At 36.2% G+C, this 15,555-nt stretch overlaps 1 protein-coding gene across 1 annotated transcript in view; it reads right to left on the reverse strand.

The window, feature by feature from the left end:
- The window catches only part of ADAMTSL3 (ADAMTS like 3), a 101,779-nt gene extending 90,855 nt beyond the window's left edge, over nt 1–10,924 (reverse strand). The window contains exons 1-4 of the mRNA XM_074836944.1: nt 10,877–10,924; nt 10,598–10,725; nt 8,219–8,264; nt 1,255–1,491 (exon numbers count right to left, since the gene is read on the reverse strand). Coding sequence (XP_074693045.1) covers nt 1,255–1,491; nt 8,219–8,264; nt 10,598–10,725; nt 10,877–10,924 — 459 coding nt within the window. The remainder of the gene's footprint in view (nt 1–1,254; nt 1,492–8,218; nt 8,265–10,597; nt 10,726–10,876) is intronic.
- Between the last annotated feature and the right edge of the window lie 4,631 nt (nt 10,925–15,555).

The following is a 15,555-nucleotide window of genomic DNA, read 5'->3' on the forward strand; positions in this document are numbered from 1 at the left end:
CTCTGTTACATTCAGCATGACACTTCTGTGCTGCAATGGACACGAACAGTAAAGGCTGCTGCTGTAGATGTATCACCTACAAAAGGCTTTGACATCCTCCAGAGTGAAAGCTTGTATTAGAAGAGGAGACATCACTAAGAATGTTGCAAAAGAAATGTATTATTTGGCAAATGTTTCCAGAGTTTGTAGAGGTATATCCTATTTTAAACGTGCAAGGTAACGAACACTGTTGGACACCACTGTGAAGTACTACTGACAAATGTGGTCTCTTGAAGAGGAAAACTGTAAGGAATTCTTCTTCTATTTCAGAGGCAGCAGATGCATTGTGTGTTGGCATGACTGGTATTGGAACTGCAGTATACATAGAAGTCACATAAAACTCACAGCAACATCCAGATCATATATTAATGTTGCTGTAATCCACGCACCAGCCTTCTGCCAAATATGTCAAATTTTCCCCTATAATGAAGCTATTTTGCTCACTGGGCCATATCCTGCATTTTTGAGTCACACACATTTTAGGCATTTAACAGAGCAACAACCATTTGCAGAGAAAGAAAACTAATTGCAATAACATATCCATTCTATATAAAATTGTTCTGTTCATAAAACTTAAGATTGCGATATTTCTTTGCTAATAAGACATGGGCAAAGCTGACAAGCCTCAAATATTATAGCTCTGTTTTTACACCAACTGTGTAAAGTTGATAGCATAACTCGAATAAATAATACATAACAAATATATCTAGAAATGTAGATTCCCAGTACAAATACACTAACAATCAATTCATACTCATTCACATATACAAGATGGACGTACGCACTCACACTTGCCATTCTGGGCTGGATCCCATAAAACATCAAATTTTCTCCTTCATAGAGTTCACAAGATATAAGACTCAGAGAAGGAGTAAAATGAAATGGAAGGCTATGTAATTCATCACACCTTGACAGACATACTAAAGGTTAGAAAGCTATAACTAGTTTCATTAATTTTATATGTATAAATAGAAGAGTGAATGTTATTGACTTTTTATTTATAAAAATATCAATGGCTAAGGCAGGCAAGAACTTCTGTGTGCAGTCAGGAACTTCTGTGAAGAAGGTAAGTTATCTACAGTCCATTTGGCAGTACTTGCAGATACATCAAAAATAAACTGATACATGAAGACAAAAAATAACCAAAAAGTGCTCGCTTAATGCGCAAAGTCTCTGGCAACAAAGGTCACAATTAGATTTACACCATAAGCATACCTGGCATATTCCACTGATGCACATATCCAAGGATTCAATATTGCAACGAGTACCATCTAATACTTTTGGGGCAAGCTCCACAATCAAGTTCTTTCCGAGAGCTTGACATTTCAGGGCACACGGTGCAGTAGGATCATTATACACAGGGACCCACTCATAAAAATGTCCCTGGTATTTGACGTCATTGTAGGCTGAACACTGTTGTGCTCTAAAGTCACCAACATCTGAAGGGCAGTCCTAAAAACAAAGTAAATATTTTTTTAAGAAAGGAATATTTTGCGTTTGCAATAAAGTTATCTGATGAATTACACAGAATCTATTCGGGGAGGCTTGGTTCAAGAACTGATCTGCTATGACAAATATGCCATACTGCAAAGTTTTACTGTGTGTATTAAAACAATTTAGGTTTCTTAATCCATTGCTTGCAGTGCAAATAACGGAACAGTACACATATTCCAGTAATATCAACATTACTGATATGACAGAATAATTAAAAATGCTACTTCTTATGACACTATGTAGTACATTTAAAATCTGGTTCTGTAATAAGAATTAGCTTCTAAAAAAATCTATATATTTTAAGTGACTATAATGAGATGTCTGACATTTAATATTTCTCTTTTCAACAGCTTTTTCCACTTAAGGATTAATTGTTCAGTATTGCTCAGAAAGGGAAGAAGAGCATTAGGAAGAAACACCAGAACTTTCAATACTTAGTCCTTTAGTCTAATTACAAAACACCTTCACCTCATAGAAGCAGTAAGGCTTACTTTGTTGAAATAACGTACTGCAAATTGGTAACTATTGATTATATAGTTCCAGTTCTAATGAGACAGTTCCGTCCCTCCTCCCATACACAGCCTCAGAATATACAGCTGAAAGACCAAATATGAGAACTGTTTGAAATAAAATATTTTTTCTACATAAAGCATTACACCCAAACAATGATGTTAATATTAAACTATGGTGACAGGAATGGAGATGAATACTGATTTATTCAAAAATAACTTTAGTAAAGTACTGACAAAGGAGTTAGTGTGTCAAACAATTTCTCACTAAAGACTTCATTTGAAAGTATGTCCAGTGTCAAACAGTCCATATGCCAGACTGAAAGGATATTCTTCCAAGAATTCCAACTGCACATATAAGCCAGATGTGAGGCTGATTTTAACAAAGTTTTGTTTTCATTGGATATAAGACTGAAAGATTGTGATGAATCTTTCTTCCACAGCTGAACTCGTGGAACTTATTACTAAGTATTAGTTAACAATACTAATTCTGAGCACAGCTTCAACCTTATCAGTGAACTGAACCTTCCCTGAAAAAAAGCTAACAAAATAGTAAGTGCATTACACAGTACTGAGATTAAAACATACATTAGGAAGATTTGAATTCCAGTCCAATGCCCTCAGCAATGTTGTTCTGACACCGTTTTGCTCATATGAATCCGGATAAGTTGGCACTGCATTAGCTTAATACTTTGTCAATGCCTTAGATTTTTTTTCACCATCAGAAACAGTAACCTAGAAACATCTCTGGTTTATTTGTAGTCTGCATAAAATACCTTCTAAAATCAGTGTTCTCTCTACTAATCAACACATGGGGTTTTTGCAACTGAGCACCAAGCAATTCACTGAGCATTCCCTGCAATGCTTTTCAACTCTGTCCGGTGCTACACCTTACAGTGAGAATAACTCTGAATGATGTTGATTAATTTTGTATTATTTTTAATCTGGGGTAATTCTAGTTGGAGCCATATTTTTTAAAAAAACCCTATAAAACGATGGAAGAAGGAATAAGGAGAAATTATAGTTACTGTCATTCTTTGAGAGTTTTACCTCTGCAAAATCCCACAAGTGAGAGCTTCTAAAGACATCAAGCAAATACTGTTAGAAACCACCCTTATTTCCTGCAGTGTCACTCCTGAGAAATTCACCAAGTTTGCACTGGTGTAAATGAGAGCAGAATTTGGCTCTGACTTATCTGTCACCTCTCATTTTCCACAATAGCAAGTCTAAAAAGCAGAGAGGACTTCAGAGTTCATATGGATACCATATGGTTCCCTTCCACTGTTGCAAACAGAGGAGTAGCTAAGGATAAAAATAATAAGTGGAAGTTAGATTCAGGTAAAGTTAGAAGCAATATTTTGGAGTAGTGTTATTCAGCCATGCACAGCTACATTTTCATCACAAAGAATTAAAGAGCTATCTGTAAAATAGGCAGAACGATGGCCTTAGGCTGAGTTTTGACAGGCTGTTGTTACAATTCATTATCACTCGGTGTTGATGCAATGCCAAGACACAAACACCACAATGTCAGGATGTCAATCTGTGGTTACTGTATGTTTCTCATTGATTCAACACAATGCAGCTCCTTCCTTCCATTCGCTTCCTGGCTGCTTGAAAGCAAGTGAATTCTCATCTCCCTATTCTGTTTTGGCATCTTCAGAGAAGACAAAGCGATCCTGGCAGCTCGATTCATCTACCAGTTCCACCTGCTTTATGTTTGAGCTGTGTTCAAAAGCAGGAGCATAAAAAGAGCATCACAAAGGGATATCAAAGGGCTGAAATTATTATCATTTGCATTGTATCAGTATTTGGATGGCAACCAAGTTCAGATCCCTGTTTTCCTGGGAACAATACATATTTGTATAAAGAAGGGAGTTTATAATCTAAACAGAAAGACAACTAAGCACAGAAAGGAATGTAATCAAACACAAGAGGACTTGTAAACTTCAGGTTAATTCCATTAGAGTGGGTCAGAAAAGTGAGAGGGAGTTAAATAATAGAAAGGAAAAGGGGGGGGGGGGGGGGCAAGATGCGGGAGAGGTAGGCAAGGGTGAAGCATGTTTGGGAAGTGGGCAAGGCCACACTGTCAGACAATGATACATGGGCCCCAATCCTTGTCCTGTTTGCATGTCATTTTGGTTTTAACCTGTTTCAGACATCAGTTCATTCCATCATTCCCTCCTCCCTCTCAAGCTTCCACATTTTTTCTTGTTAAGTATTTTTGCTACTAATTTCAGGATTTCTCAGATTTCCTAATTGCAGCAATAGTTTTTGTCTTACACTCAATCCACTCAAACACAGCCAGGCTGTTCATAGGTTCATACACTACATAAGGAGCTGAAGACGTATCTATGAGATCTAATACATGAAAATGTTGGCAAAATAATCGCATCCAGACCTTGTAGTGGAATAAAGTGTATTTATGACATGACTTATGAACATATTATTAGACAGACAGATCTGAAAAAGATGCTTCAGACATGACTACCATGCAGGTTAAAAATACATATATATATTCCCATTCTTTTTGTGACAGGTGATTAAAAACTACTGCATTCAAGGGCTGGTTTCTTATGAAATGTATCATTTTAGTCTTGGCAGTGAGCACTGTTAGCCTTTGAAAACAAAGCTAACCTGGGAAATCTGTATCTTTGTAGGCAATGTTCATGTACAAAATATGAAGGTTGCATCAGACCCTGTGACTCCTGCCAACAATTACTCTGCTGAAAAAAGCACAAAAGAGAAGGCAAGAAAATTCCCAGTAAAAATGATGACACCAAAGAAAGTCTAGCCCTTTGTCTAGTTTTATTCTTTGAATCTCATTTTGTTGAAACCTAGCCAAAACCAATGAAGTCATTGTTTTGTTTTCTTTTTGAAATTAGCTTCAGGTTCTGTGTTTTTCCTATGCAATTTTCAGGCCACTCCTTTGTAAAATCAAGATACCTGAGAGCAAGAAACCCTAGCCACAAGAGCCATGCAGTGCATCAGCATTATAAATATAAAATAAATAAATGAACAGATTAGATAGAAACTATGCAACTCAAGGTGAAACACAGGACTAAAGTAGACACAGTTCAGCCAAGATTTTCTAAATGGGATAAATGAGCTGGTTAAGAAGGGGATGCTGGGACAATAATCTGATGAATATACTGAACAAGTGTGAGCATTATCTGCATGTAATAAAAGTTTATAATGGAATTAAACATGGGCAAATCTGTTACAAAATTGTGTTTTTTCTTACTGTAGAAGAGTCACTCTGGCAAATGTATAAGTGACTTTTTGGCACATAAGAATGTGAAATTTATGGGGAAATGGCCCAAATAACTTGTTCGATGAATAGGCCCTAAAGGATTATCTTAAACACTTCCATATAGTGCACATCATAGCATTAGAATGTAACAGTATACACAAAAATGGAAATATAAAAAAAGGGGGGGGTAAAAAAGACTGAAAATCTCATTGAACAGCATATAATGAATCATTTATATAGTTTATTTCTCTAAAGTTTCTATAAGAAAAGCTGAAAGCATGCACACAGTCTTAGGAAATCATGCACCTGGCATCTCAGTTCAGATAGAAAGATAAGCAGGCTATATGAATGCCTTAATCTCAGCAATTATTTTGTTGCTAAGACCTTGAATTAATTTTTTGATTGAAATATCACTAATATTACTCTGGAACTCTGCTTGAGTTCAGTGAACTTACTACTATTCTATTACAAATCCAGATGAAACCAATTTTCTGGTAAAATGATTCTTGTTCTTTTCATTAGAATGACACACATATTAAGTTGTGCTTCATTTGTACTCCCCAATATAGATGTTAGTGGTGTAATGTATCATGTAGCAAAATTACATTTGCAGACAACTTTACACAATGTATATATACTGAATGTCTCATGTGGTTAACAATAATACCTACTAATATGGAAAGAAGCTAGTCTAAACTCTTAATTTTCAAACTAAAATTTTACTCCTAAAGTGAGAAACATTCATTAGAAATAATACTTTGGGAAAAACTGTATCATTTGAAACAAAACTGGCCTAGCAGTCCCAGGTTTACATTAGGTGTAATCTCCCATTTCAAGGTTAAATCAGGTCTAAGACTGGGTTTAAATTCAGTAACATCAAATTCAAAGATCAACTGTATTAACAGTGGAAATCTCATGAAATATATTTTTCTCAGGAGTTCTCCATTATCTGATCCATAATCTAGGAAAAACCATTCCTGAGAGATTCTGGCTGTATCTGAACTGAAATGGAAACCTGATCCCTTTCAGACATGCCCCAAAAGCAGAACTGTAAAGGCAGCTTCCTGTCTGGAAATTAACATTTGAATCATCATAAATTCAAACAGACTCACATACAAAAGGCTTGCCACTTATCGCTTTAAAATAAGTCCTAAATTTAAAAAACAGGCCCCGGTGACTTCAGAAAAACTCCCTGGGAGTTCAGAAAGGATATGGTAATCATCTTAATTTTCTCTATGCTGAAGCATAGAGCGCCTTCATTTCCATCAGATTTATACTTCATAATCCTTAAAATGAACAGTGTCCACAACTGTTCTTACATATCCTAAAAGCATGTAAGACCTCTGCTTAAAAAAAGAAAATATGCCCAAATTGATCTCTTCTTTCTCCTTTATCTGTACATGGGGTAGTTTTCACTATGTTGACTTATTTGTACTGTTGCATAGGAAGCTGCAGTGCACGGGATCAAGCAATCAGAAGTCATTAATGTATACAATGCATACAACTAGATACCTAGATAAGGAATGCAGTAAGATTTTCCAGTGGCAGTTTGTTTACTGCTTACATACTGTCTGGCTGCAATTTAGTTTACTGCATAGCTTTAAAAGATTATAGTATTTTTTGCATGTGGCATTTTGATTTATGAGCTAGGGCCACTGTGCACAAAGCTGCTAGGCCTTTTCTTCTGAAAGGGCAAGTGGCAGGGTTTGCCTCCAGAATCTGATTTTTGCATGCACTGGGCCTGATTCATTAATCACTTCCACTAGCCTCTGCCAGCAGAAACTTAGGCTGTGAGCCGCTGTGGTGGAAAATCCATCCAACACTGAGGAGTGGAGTGTTACAGCAATTCAAGGTTCTAGCAAGCCTTGTTCTTGAGAAGGGCAGAAGCCAACTGGCACATGAGAAACTAGTGGTAAACTAGTGAATGGTCAGTTCTCCCAGGAGATACACTGATTCAACATATTTACTGGGCAACTTCCAGTATCAGGCCTCCTAAGGAGAACATGTCATACTTTACAGCTGCCCACTGCTGGCAGAAATCACAGGTTGGCAATGACATGAGTATCACCTGCTTGTGCCTGGGTATATTTCAACCCAAGGGAACCGCAGGCCTCACCTTTTAAGGGCTATTTGTGTGAAAATTGCTGCCTTTCTCCCAGAGGCAGAAGCAGACTAATCAAATGCACCACAGTAAAAAAAAAAAAAAAAAAAATAAATAAAAAAATTAGGCTTTTGCTTTAATTACTTAGTTACCTTCTCTCTTTTCTGGAATGGGATTATATGAATGTCACATTGTACTGTAAGGAAACCCGTGCAAGGGGGTGACTGCTGACCATAAACCATCGTGACTTATTGGGTCTGTACACATGGTCTGTTGATCAGTGGTATCACAAAGTCCTGCATGAGCTGCACACCTCAAACAGACATGCTTTTGCATATAGACATATAAAGATTTGGGCTTAGGCAAACAGAGGGAATATAAGGAGTAATTATCCAGTTTAAGATTTGAAAGGAGCACAGGTAGTTAACCTCTTTGCTCATGTGAAGAGTGCCACTGTACCATTAATGATCACAAATGATCAGCAGCTCAGTTTAATGCTTCATCTGAAAGACTACACCCCCAGGAACAGCACTTGCTAGTTTAAGATGAGAACTGATTTTTTTTAATCCTCAAAAATGTGTAACTTTCCTAATAAATGATATAAAACATTCTGAATCACAATTGGCACTGTAATTTCAAAAGAAAATGTCCATTTGGGAAGCCTAAATTTGAGACCTCGTGGTGTCATGCAGACTGAAATCTTTAAAAATGGTAATAATGATGGAAAGAAAATTACACACCATAAGGTTTTAAACAAGAAGCAGCATTTCTTAAACTTTAACATATTGTTTGAGTAAGTAAAATAGGATTAAAGTCCAGACTCACATTACTACTGCAGGTTTTGTATCGAATATTCCGACCTTCACAGTTCCTGAAAAACAGAGTAAAAATGGTTACACTGCATAACAGCAAAACACAACCCTGCCTGTTTCACTGCTAGTTACTCTCTTGAAAATTAGACTTTTATTGCTACCGCCCTACCATAATTTGGACTCAAAATACAAGGTTTAAATGCAAAGGGGATCTGGGGACTCAACAGGTTACACTGCTGTCTCTCTTCAGCAAAGAACGTGTGGCTTTCCCTGTAAGCCCAATTTACTGCAAACCTTATGAAAAACACATTTATTTTGTGAAAAAGATTTCACAAGGCATCCCTAAACCTGATCTATGCTGACTTCAGCAAAGCTACTTCTAATCCACAGGATGTAACCCAGAGGAAAAGAGGATCAGAATATCTAAGCAATCCTTAAATGACACATAGGGCTAATGAGCATTAATTTCCCTTTCTCCTATTTTGTTTAGGAAAGGAAAAGCAGCCTCAAACTTTTCCTTTCTCCCAAAAAACAATGCAATACTTTTGAAGAACAGCATGTAATTTTACTGAACCAAAGCCACATGAGCAGAATTCATAATTTTAAACGAAATATAATTCTCATGGACTGCATGCATTTCTAAGGTGCCCAATGCATGTGAATCCTGAAATCCAGGCAACTCAGATCCTCAGCAAAGTCATGATTATTTATTGTGGTCTCATAAATATGAGGATGTGTGGGTGTCCCACTTTCTTTAGGGACAGTTTGCCAAACTTCTCAAGAACTGACCGGCACTTTTGCGCGGGGTAAAATATTATTCTTCTTAAGAATGGCAAAATCAGCCCCTTGAAAGAACTGAAAACATATTTGAAACTACTTTACAGGAAATTATAATTAGTGATGTCTCTAAAATCAGGGATAGTGTTTTGGAATAATCCCTCCATACCAAAAAGACCTGCCTTACATTAAAAAATGCATGAATGTATAGCTGGTAATTTACAGCTCGGACTAAATTTTCCACATTTTGCATGAAAATTTATTGCAAATATTAAAAAATTCTTTAATATGTGTGAGAGATTGAAAAATATCATTTGAAAAGGAAAAAGCAACGGATTCCTAGAGCAAGAATTCAACCAGCTCAACTGAAGGTACATCTCTCCAAACTCAAATTACACGTCTCAAATTTCCAATCTTTTGCAAGAATGAGTGTATCACAATGTGTAAGTTAAAAATGTTTATGATACATACAAATGTGAAAACTTTGTTTCACAATTGCGCATTTCCTGAACATTACAACAATAATAAAACACAGAAAAAACTTTAAAACTACACATTTGTCAAGGTATGGAAAACACATGTTTTTCACAGGGGAACACATTAAAAATATTAATAAAACCACTGTGGAATTTATATTGCTACAATTTATTGAGCTCGTTTCACAATCCCTAACACACTGCTAAAATATCACGGCTGGAAATATTACTTTTCTCAAAAATCTTTGTGCATTTTACACTAAAAGAAACAGGCAGTGTTTTAATCAATCATCTTTAGCTATGTATTTCATACAGTTTGCACTTAAGTAGCATATCACACTACAAGCCTTCTTTAAGAAAAATTGATTTCCTGGGCGATATTGCATTTAATTAAAAAAAATCTCAACAAAATAGAAATTTAAACATGATCAGCAGTTTTAAAAATGTTTAAGAATAATTCAAGCAAGCAATTATGGACGCCAGCACAGATGCTTCTAAGCTGGTTGGGATCTCTTCTCGCCTGACTAAAAGCTTATTGCATTACTCATACTTTTAGGATTGTAGCAACAAGTCCTACATTAGCCCAGCTTTACTACTGAGGTAAATTGTTTTTACCACATACACTGTTCTCTTCAAGCTACACTGAGGCTTATCCACGAAAACATATGGCCACCAGGACCACTGCATAGAAAGAACTGGCAGAGGAAAAGTTTCCTAACAGAAAGCAGCATTTGATACATCTATATGTAGAGTAAGTCACTTGTTTTTTACTACAGGGAAGACATTGAGGAGCCTGTACCTAAGCAGTATTTCAAGTAATGTTCCAGTGCAGGCTAATTTTTATGCAGGCAACTCACCATTCACAGGGACATCTCTCAGTATTTGACTGTACTAAATAAATCATTCTTGTTATTCCACAATCATATTTAACAGCACGCTAAAGTTCTACTAGAGTTGAAGGCTCAGACATTTAATATATTATGAAAATATATTAAAAGCAGGATTACATAACACTCGATCTGTACACAGCACTTCATTCCAGAAAGAGAAGCAACAATGCTTCTCTATAGACACCATCAGAGGACAGGGAAATATAGCAGAGCTGCAGAAGAATAAATACACGTAAGCATGTGGCTTACCTGCCATTTAAACATCTCCTCAGCGAGTAAGAGGCTCCCCCCCCACAGGTCCGTGAGCAATCACTCCAGGCCCCCCAGGCATCCCAGGAGCCATCCTTATCTTCATCAGAGCGGGTAATTCTGGAGGTCTGCAAAAAATGAAGAATGGAGGAGAAAAAAAAAACATAAATTGATTTGGTACATGTTTTACTGCTTGACATCAACAGTACTGAGTATATTACTTTGCTGCTTATTTACAGTATCTCAAATTTATTTACTATTTTAATATATAACAATTACATGGGAAAGGAAGCGAGAGTCTTCGGAGATACGGTCTATCTGATGCATTGCCTTCTGGCAACAGACTGATATGTCCAAATACACTGTCATTCCAAACATACGTATGTCCAGCACACTGTGTAGGAACTGCACAACTGACCTCAGGCAGCCAGACCAGTGTTCTGAGCAGGCTGCTGGACTTTCCAAAATCCTGACCAAAGGAGGTTCATATCCAGGACTACTGAGAGGATGAAAGTCTCCTTTTACCTCCTAATGTGTGCCTGCACTCAGCAGTAGTACAGAAATTAAGCACCTCAAATCTTTCATAAAGTGCATGCCCAGAATTGCAATCAGGGAAGCAAATCAAGAGTATAACTTCATTATAAAAAGTGCTATTAATTTGAAAGAGATTGGGGAGAAAGGCATAAAGAGTGATTTTCAGGCTACAGCAGTTAAACACTGATTTAAGTTCAAATTCACTTACACAGGTTTCAAAAACATTATTACGAGACACAATAAATACAAAAATTAAAGATTTGTGACAAAAACCAAAATTCTGTTTGACCCCTTAAAAATGTCATTTTTCACTTGCATTATATCCTGTTTAAGAAAATTGGTATTTCCCAGAGAAAATTCTCAAAACATTTTAGAACACAGTAGCTTAGCACAATAGTTCAATATTAAAAAGTAATATGAATTAAATTATTAAATAATGTCCTGCTATAAGAGAGTACTTTTTGGTGTTTGATTTTCTTCATGAAGAAAGCATAGGGAAATCAAATTCAGGATTTCCCCAAGAATTTCTTTGACTTCACTACAATTGTTCAGCAGCTGTTCCATTTACATCCTACTTTCATTCCTCTGTCCCTGCAACCTTTAAAATTTCTCTCTTGAAAAAACATGCGCCGATTTTTATAACAAAATGTCAAACGTAACGATTCCCTGAGAGTTGCCAGACATACGATGGGCCTGTTATCATAAAGAAATTAAGATTTTTAGAACCCTAACTTCCACCCACACTGAGATGAAAACACCAATTTCTCTAATCACCATGGTAATAGAGTTTGCACATACATAAACTACTGCCAATATACTAATGTAATGCTGTTAACATAATTATGAATGAAAGTAATATTGTGGATAAAATGAGGCAAGTCATTTATCTCAGGTGACAGAGAATATTGACCAATATCTACTCTGCCCCAATACAATCGCAAATGAGAAGACATGAAGAGTTCATCCAAGCTTTACCGAACCAACTTTTTATACAGCAAATTTTTTATTCCCATTCACTTCAGTGGGCATACAAGCAGACCTCAGATAGATAAACAAAGGCACTACCTTCACATGACTATTTTATTTTTGACACCACAGGAAGGCACAACTTAATCAGATGGTGTTTCAGAATCTTTACTCCCGCTTCCAAAAACAAGCACATAGAAACACCAACCGAACTGCTATCTGTCAGCAAACATAATGCAAAGAGATAAAAACATTACTAAACAAACTGCATTCGAGTAAACATTTAAGTCTTCATAAGTGCCAAAAAAAAAAAAAATTTTTTTAAATGCTGAAAAGATTTTCATGAGTGACTAGATTCAGAGAAGAGCAAGAGATTAGTATATATCCTTATACTAAACCAGATGAATACATTTTAGTAATCCATATTTTCTCTAAGAAATAACTTAAGCTCATGAGAACAAGATTCAGTCCTATTTTCTTTCAAAATGCCTCACAGAAGTGATTTAGAAGTGAGAGATGTGTAATTCAAATTTTATGGTACAAGGGGAAAAATATACATAACTCTCCTTAAATTCAACAGTACAGATGAAGTCAGCTCATCTTTAGCCACGGAGAAAGTTGACTCAGATAAAAGCCTACCAAGCTTGAAGCGAAAACGCAAACAAAAAAAAAACCACTTTCAAAATAGCACAAGGAATATGACTCAATACCATGCTGTGTAGGCAAAAGTATTTTCTCCTAAATATTATAGTAAAAAAAAAAAAAAAATTTAAAAAAATCATGTGCCACAGAACTTGAGAAAACTGGGCTGTGTCTGTGAGTGAGCTGTTACAATTAGGATGCATTCACACCGCAGTTGTAAGTATAACTATGGAACAAGTATCATTTTAGAAACCCAAATGGCAAATTGTTAAACTTAGCTACACTTACACAGAACTAAGGACCACTCAAACGCATTTTAAAGGCATTAATAAGAGTAGGCAGATCTAGTATAATAGCACTACTCCCCATAGTCAAGCAGCTAACAAATGTCAGCAATTTCCAACTTTTCCATACCTTTCACAAAAAACTTGTCAAAAGAAATATGATAATTAGAGAATAAACTATCTCCATTTGAACAGTAATCTGCAGAAGTTGGTCTAAACGTATCAGTGGCTCCTTAACTTTCTTGCTCCCCTAAGTTTACAAATTTTACACTTACTGTAAAGCTTTAAAAGTGTACTTAGGCCAATCTACTGTTCCAGAAACGATAGAGCCCAGCTCTGCCAAGATCCCTGAGGAATTTTCACGCTGGCGTTGGGTTTACTTTACATCAGAAGCCAACTCTGAAATGTCTGACACTGAAAATAGAACCAACTGCCTTCAATCTTGAGCAAAAAGGCTCAGCACTTCCCAACAAATCACTCAGCACATGAAAGTAAGTAAAGATGAACAAAAGAGACTTCTTTCAAATTTATGAGTACAAAATTAAAGTTTGTCCTCTCTAATCCTAAAGCAAATGATTCATTTTTAATAAGTTGAGAAATTAAATTTATGATATTAAAAAAGCAATACATGCCAATCTCTCTTTTAGAATAGCTAGTTTCTTTTAACAAAGCAGTGACAATGCCTAAAATAATCCTAACTTCATCATTGTATTAAAACCAGCCACATGATATTAACAGACAGAATGTCATCTAAAGCCCTAAACAATGTCCAGTTGTTCACTTACCAAAGTGCTTTGATAAAAGCCATTGTTCTGAACTGTATCTAATTAAAAAGCTGTAAATACTAGGATGATCAAAGCAGAAGTTTATGCCAACAAAGCCTTCTTCAGAATCATTGAATAATTCAGTGCCCACAGTGTTGATTTAAACTCCAGCTAGTTCAAACTATTTGTCCCATGGGAAAGAGTTAAAAGCAGCTTGCACTGGCTTAGTAATTTACTAGCAAAATAATACTGATTTACTAGCTGTCTGGTTTCATAAGCTCTACATATTACATTTGTCTACACCATGGTACCAAATTGAAGTAAAATAAGGAAAAGATCATCAACATCATGATTTAAACCAACAAAACCTTGGAAGTTCATTTAGGAATTAAATCAAGAGCTAATTGCAATTGGGCACAAAAGGGTATTATTGTACCTCAGGATTGTATTCACGGTTTGCTTCTTAACTTCAATTTTTCATGTTTTTATTGTCTTCAGTCATAATTTTAACATGGTTCAGCAGTGAAGCTTTGCCGAAACATATTAGAATGAAAGTGTTTTTCCTTTAGTGGTTTAATTTTGCAACAGTTGAAGTGCAACATCTCCATTTAACATATTTGTTGTGAAAGTATGTTTGTATCTATATACATAAATGTGCATGTACATGCACATGTGTACTCATGATGTAACATGATCAGATAAAGACACAAATGCTGTAGTGAATCCAGATAAAATAACTTAAAACAGCTATAAACACAACCTAGATGATTTGCTGTTCTTTACGTAGAACTAGATGGCAAAAGGCATCACACTTCCACTGGATCCAGCTATGCTAGTGGGAGTTGTAGCCATTCCAAAAGCATCACTTGTGAACGCTGGGTTAGATGCAAGCATTGCATTCAAAGCAATATTTAAGAACCCATATAATGTTCTCTGTAGAAATTAATCCAGTTTATATGATAAAGGTAGTTTCAAATATTTCATCCCAATCTTTGTCTCCAATCTATAATTCATTTTGAAAGTAAAAAAAAAGAGTAAGTCATGACACTGCACATAGGCCTGGGCAAGCATCACTTGACTTAGGGGATGGGAGAAATAAACTACAAGTTCTGAAACACTTGGTGACATAGGCAGTGTCTCAAACACTGAGATGACAGTATAGCAAGGTTTCCTCAAGGTCTGCGGCCCAGTAATGTGCAACCTGAGTCTCTGCTGACAACCCTTAACTGACAGAGGCAGCCCTGTACATGGAGAATTTGACTGAAAGTGTGGCACTGGTAGATTTGGACAGGGGGAAAACATTAGTATCAGTTTCCCTTCTTCTATCCAGGGCTCTGTTTTGCTTCTGCCACATACTGTAACACCATGTTCTGCAAATTATCTGTGTGTGTGTGTGTGTGTGTGTGTTTGTTTTCAGGCCATACTTGCCTTGCAATGTAGTATTCAAGGTAACTAAGTATAGCAGAAGTGGGCACTGAGGTAAAATAAATGAAATCCAGATGTTACCAGGGCTGATCATTAATCTAAAACAAGGGGATTTTTACTGTCACTTGTAACACCCAGTAAATAACAACAGCTACATTGACACACATTACAAAAATCAAACACAGTGCTGTTGTATGGAGAAAAATTATTATTCGGCCAAACTTTTGTTTGGCTGTTATGAAGGATGACATAATTGTCTTGAATTTGGTCATGCAGACTTCAAAGGAGATGTGGTGCCAGAGAATGAAGGTCAGTTTATGCAGTTTTATTATTCTTCAGACAT

Source organism: Strix aluco, chromosome 12 (assembly GCF_031877795.1).
Source record: "Strix aluco isolate bStrAlu1 chromosome 12, bStrAlu1.hap1, whole genome shotgun sequence".
In the NCBI taxonomy this organism is placed as follows: domain Eukaryota; kingdom Metazoa; phylum Chordata; class Aves; order Strigiformes; family Strigidae; genus Strix; species Strix aluco.